Source organism: Pogona vitticeps, chromosome 6 (assembly GCF_051106095.1).
Source record: "Pogona vitticeps strain Pit_001003342236 chromosome 6, PviZW2.1, whole genome shotgun sequence".
Taxonomy (NCBI): Eukaryota; Metazoa; Chordata; class Lepidosauria; order Squamata; family Agamidae; genus Pogona; species Pogona vitticeps.
Window position 1 is genome coordinate 121561495 of NC_135788.1, and position 5222 is coordinate 121566716.

The 5222-nt window shown below is 62.3% G+C and overlaps 1 protein-coding gene across 1 annotated transcript; it reads left to right on the forward strand.

The window, feature by feature from the left end:
- The first annotated feature begins 1174 nt into the window (after window positions 1–1174).
- Window positions 1175–3814, forward strand: SPAG7 (sperm associated antigen 7). Its single transcript, XM_072977295.2, has 7 exons — window positions 1175–1334; window positions 1866–1933; window positions 2133–2221; window positions 2388–2472; window positions 2584–2673; window positions 3070–3226; window positions 3337–3814. Exons 1-7 carry the CDS (start codon window positions 1247–1249, stop codon window positions 3456–3458), a joined length of 699 nt encoding a protein of 232 aa, XP_072833396.1. The 5' UTR covers window positions 1175–1246; the 3' UTR covers window positions 3459–3814.
- The last annotated feature ends 1408 nt before the right edge of the window (window positions 3815–5222 follow it).

Genomic DNA, 5222 nt, shown 5'->3' on the forward strand with positions numbered 1-5222 from the left:
TTTGTAAGCAATTGCTGATTTGTTGACTATTTGTCCCTTAATATTTGTTGATTCCGGAGACGCCAACAAACATGGAGGGATGAACATTGGCCCGTTTTTATTATTTGTCCCCGCTGGCAAAGAGGGAAGAAGAGGCTGCCGGGCTGGGCTGGCCGGCCTTCTTTCTCTCCCTCTCTGGGCCTGCCGGAGAGAGAGCTCATCCGCCCTCCGATCAGCCCCACAGGCCGGCCGGGCCGGGTCTCCTGCCCGAAGGGGAGCCGTGGCTGCCGATGGCTGGCAGTGGGAAGAGGGCAAGGTAAGGTCGTGGTGGGCAGTGGGCCGGGGGTGCGGGTGGTGGTCTCTGCCTTGCCTGAGGAACCGGTCCGTGGTTCGTTCGTCAAATGTGGGGATACCGGCAGCCTGTCTCCATCCCTAATGACAGCCCACCTAAAAGTCACACTCGGACAGTCAGTCAGGAAGGGAAAGGTCAGCCAAGACGGGGCCAGGCGGGTCTCCAGTGGCAGGGAGTTCCAGGGCCTAAAGAGGCAGCCATCGAGAAGGCCCTCCTCTCCCACCTCCCCCACCAAAGTTGCGCCTGGGAGGATGATGGGGCCAAGAGGAAGGCCTCTCTCCTGATGACGGTCTTCACCCGGTCCTGGAGGTCGCTCGGACCCAAGCCCGTTTGGCACCAAATCCGGCGGCTCCCTTTTGGGTCCGCTGAAGTTTCAGGGCTGTTTCCAAAGGGAGGCCCCGCGCAGGGGGCGCGCACGGCAGACCCCCCCCACCAGCCTGGGAAGGGGCCCGGCCGGCGCACGAGCTTGGACGGGGCGCCGAAGGCACTCCTGGCCACTGGCCGGACCGGGGCGACCCCAACCCGTCACACCTGCCGCCTCTCTCACACGCGACCCTCCCTTAGGGCGGCCCTAGGAGCGAGGGAAGGAGGGGCGCCGCGACCTCACACGGCCGAGCGGGATTCGAACCCCGCGCCGCCGCCGCCGCTGCTCCAGAGCCGGAAGTCGGAGGTGGGCGGGGCAACCCTTCCGGCCGAGGCGCGCCCCCTTTTAAAGACGCCACGTGACCGGCCGGTGACGCTCCACTCACGTCATGGCCCTGACGTAGCCGGCCTGCCTTTCCGCCCACCGCCCCGCTCGCCTAGGGGGAGAGCGACGTGTGACGTCACGACGGCCGCCGCCATGTCCGAGAGGCGAGCCGTGGGCGGGGCAAAGCAGCAGGAGGGGGCGGGGCTCGCTCTCCGCCGGCAGCCAAGATGGCGGAGCTGGACCTGCTGGGCTCGATCCTGAGCTCCATGGAGCCCCCGCCGGGGCTGGGCGACCGCGAGGCCCGCCGGGCGAAGGGTCGGTGGCGGCGGCGCCAAGGGACAGCGGGCGGGAGGCGGGAGCCCCCCCCACCAACGGAACGGAAGGGCCGCGCCGCCCCTTCCCCGTGGCCCCCGCAGGACCCAGGCGTCCGAGCCCCCACCCCCCGGCCGACGCCGCGGCCGTTTCTCCCCCCCTACCCCCGCTGTGGCACCTCAGGATGCCCCCCCCCAATTGGGACCCGGGGCGCCCGGCGGTGGGAGGCGGCGATGGGGGGGGTGGGCTAGCCAAGGCACCTGCCCTCTGCCGCGCCCCCCCCGCCCCGCCCCACCCCAGCTGGGATGACCCTCTTCTGGCTCGGGTTCGCAAAAGCAGGAAGGCAGGCAGGCCAGAGGCCGCCGGGTGCTGACCTTGGCCGGCCGCTTAGGGCGAGCGGGCGAGCGGGAGAGGCAGAGGCGGCGGCGGCGGGGGGGGCAGCATCAGCATCAGCAGCCCGTCCGGGACCGGCCCCCTCCTCCCTCCCTCCCTCTCCCTCTCTGCCGCCTGACCGGCGCCTCCTTTCCTCCACAGAGCAAACGGCCCGCCTGAAGAAGCTGCAGGAGCACGAGAAGCACCAGAAAGCGGAGTTCAGGAAGCAGGTCCTGCTCTGGAGGGGGGGCGGGGATGGGGTTGGGGTTGGGGGGGCTTTTCCCTTGGCGGCCCCTTCCCCAACCCAGCAGGCACACGGGGCGGAGGGGCGGGTGGGTGTTTGGGGGGGGCTGGCGGAAGGCCGACGGGCTCTCCCCTGCTTTGGCCTCACTGGGGTCCCTCTTTGCCTCGGCTTTGCTTCCTGTCCAGATGGAGAAGGAAGTGTCCGGTTTCATTCAAGACAGCGGCCAAACCAAGAAGAAATTCCGGCCCATGAACAAGATAGAGCGCAGCATCCTGTGAGTCCCTCCTCCCAGCGGGCGGGGGGGTGCGGGTGGAGGGGTGTTCCGGGGGGGGGCAGCATGTGAACGACCATTTCTCCTTCAGGGCAGGTGCCCTCCGTCCTTTGGGGCGGCTTTTCCCCGCCTAGGATCTCAGCCTTGCCGTCGTCTTCTCCCCTTTCAGGCACGACGTGGTGGAAGTGGCCGGTCTCACCTCTTTCTCCTTTGGAGATGAAGAGGACTCGCGATACGTCATGATTTTCAAGAAGGTCAGTGGAGAATCTTGGCTTCCCGGCCTTCCTCTCTCCCTCTTTGGACTCTGCTCCCAGGCCCCTGCACGGAGCGCGGTCCTCCTCTTGAGCCCCTCTTTTGCACTTTAGGAATTTGCTCCCTCCGATGAAGAGTTGGAGGCCTATCGCCGGGGCGAGGAATGGGACCCACAGCAGGCTGAGGAGAAACGGCGGCTTAAGGTGTGCTGTTTGCCTCACTGGGAGGTGGGGCAGTGTTGCTGGATGGGGATCCCACCCCAAGCCCATTTTTAGGAGGAGATTCATATTAAGAGGTGGGAAAGAGCGACGGGATAATGGGCTGCTTGAGACACCCACCACCACCAAAAAATACCTGATTCTCAGGTGTCGCATAGCCCCTTCAGGAAAAGTCAAAGGTCACCTGCTTCTCTTCTGAGTTTTACTTCCGGCAGAGCGAGGGACAGCCCGAAGATGCTTTTAGCTGCCCGAAGAGAGAGGGGGTCCTTTCCCAGTTCCCTCCAGAGTGCCCCGACAGCGTTCCCCAGCCCCTGGGCAAAAGAGATGGGCTGTTCCCAGTTTCTTACTGGCTTCCTTTCCTGTTTCCTGGATGCCTGGCAGGAGCTGGCACAGAAGCAGGCAGAGGAGGAGGCGCTGAAAGGGCCGACGGTGGTGAACCCAAACACGGACTACAAGGACAAGTACAGCCACCTCATCGGAAAAGTGGCTGCCAAGGATGCCGCCCACGCCATGGAGGCCAACAAGGCCTACGGCTGTGGTGAGTCCCCCTTGCGTAGCTGCATCTGGAAGGGGGCAGGTGGGGTGGGGACTCCGCTGGCCCTGAACCGCTTGGGCCTCCTCTCATCCCTTCCCCCTTTTGCCTCCCAGTTCCTGTTGCCAACAAGCGGGACACTCGCTCCATCGAGGAGGCCATGAACGAAATCCGCGCAAAGAAACGCCTGCGCCAGAGCGAGGACGAGAGCGCTGTGCTGTCCTCGAGCAGCTCCTAGGAGCGGCGGGGAGTGGCCTCGTGCCTTCTGGGTGCATTTGACTCTTTCAGGGATTGCTCCTGCCATTTGGGGGGTCCCGGATGGGGGGTGGGGAGGGTTGTTGCAGTGCCTCCTTCCTTGGCCCCCTCCGCTGGGTTCCCTCCCCACCTTTTCCTTTTCAGTCTTTGGCGTTTTGTAGCCTATGAGTGCATTTTACTATTAGAAAGAAAGGACATGCTATTTTAAAAGTTTTATTGTCTTGGTGAAAAAGAACCAAGATGGGGGGGGGCCTAGTAAGGTATAAATGTGCATGCATGCACACACACACACACTTTGAAGGTGTGTTGGTAAATAAATAATATATGCTTACCCTTAAATTGTCCCCCTTGTGTGTTATTAAAGGCCTGTCACTCGCCTGTTACTTCTTTGGTTGGTGGAGAAAGTTCTGCTCCGCCTGGGTTTCTCTCCGGAAGGTTTCTCCTTAGGGAAAGATTTTCCCATCTGAAACCTCGCCCGTTCCCAGCTGATTTCTTTTGGGCAACAAAGGGGCTTCCTGTGGGGCTGCAGTGTTGCCTCTGACCCACTGAGGGAGACACCCCCAACACACACACACACACAAACATACACACACTTGGGCTCTCCGTTGCCAGTAGAGCTGTACTGCCCCCTTTCTTGCAGTAGGTGTCACTGTCCCCCTTCCACAGTCTTCCCTAATGGTCATAAGGCATCCACCCTGGTCCTTGCGCCCCCCCCCCCCAGGCTGGGTTGGCTTTATGGGCAGAAGCCTTTCGTCCTCAGCCAGAGTGACCCACCTCGGGGATAGTTGTCGGGTGAGGGAGTGAGCGCAGCCGCTCTTCTTCCTGTGCCCTTCCCTGGCAGGGCTGCCCCGCTTTTATTATGTGTGTAAACAGGATTGCCTTCTGTGGCTTGGCTGTGGGGCAGTGCCAGCCGCGCCACCATGCGATTTCTGTCCCTGTGGAATCTTACAAATCCTGCTGGCAAATTTTAGAGCTTTGTTGGCAGGGGGGCCACTGTGTTGGGGGGGAAGCAAAGTGCTTCGCTGTGTTCCATTAAGCACCAGGGAGGAAGGCTGCGCGATCCTTTCGGCAGGAGCAGCTAGGGTGACCTTCACTCTTGTGTTCAGAGGAAGGAAAGGGGGGTTGAGGGAGAAGGACAGCGGTTTTGGAGGAGAGGTTGCCGTCTGGGTGGGGAACGTGTTTCGGCAAGCAGCCTGCAGTTCATGGTGTTCAGTGCAGTCAGGGCTAGTAGGTGACCTTAAAGGCAGAGGGGCAAAGTCTGCCATGGGCTACTAGCCATTATGGCTGCAAACTCAGTTGTGGCCTTCCTGGCCTGCTGGCAGCCTTCAGGCAGGGCCCTGCAAGAAATGGGAGGCCGGACAGGATGACCCGGTCTCCTGGCTTTTCTGAGGGGGAATTGCTGGCTGTGCACGCCGACCCCCTTTGGTCTCTGCCTCTCGCTGTAGAATGGGTTCGGCAAACCCGAAGGCTTTGCAGGGGAGGGAGGAACAAGGGAGGAACCCCCCCCCCCGACTTCCTGATTGCCCTCAAGGGAAGCCTTCCCAGCCTCACCCAGTGTGACCAATCCCTCCAGAACTGCCCCGGCTGTGGACAGTGCACGCAAAAGAGAAAGAGTCCCTGGGAACAGATGCTGCCCTTTCAAAGCTTCCGAGGGAAGGCAGCCAAAGGCTTGGAAAGGCACGACAGGCTCCCCCCTCTACTCCCCGCCCTCCCCGCAAAGCAACGACACACAAGTGACACGGTCTGG

What these genes read in the sequence shown, in the direction of transcription:
- SPAG7 (XM_072977295.2), top strand. Translation starts at nt 1,247, where the DNA reads ATGGCGGAGCTGGACCTGCTGGGCTCGATCCTGAGCTCCATGGAGCCC. An exon ending in CGAGGCCCGCCGGGCGAAGG is followed by an intron (nt 1,335 to 1,865) that starts GTCGGTGGCGGC and finishes TTTCCTCCACAG; the next exon opens with AGCAAACGGCCCGCCTGAAG. An exon ending in AAGATAGAGCGCAGCATCCT is followed by an intron (nt 2,222 to 2,387) that starts GTGAGTCCCTCC and finishes CTCCCCTTTCAG; the next exon opens with GCACGACGTGGTGGAAGTGG.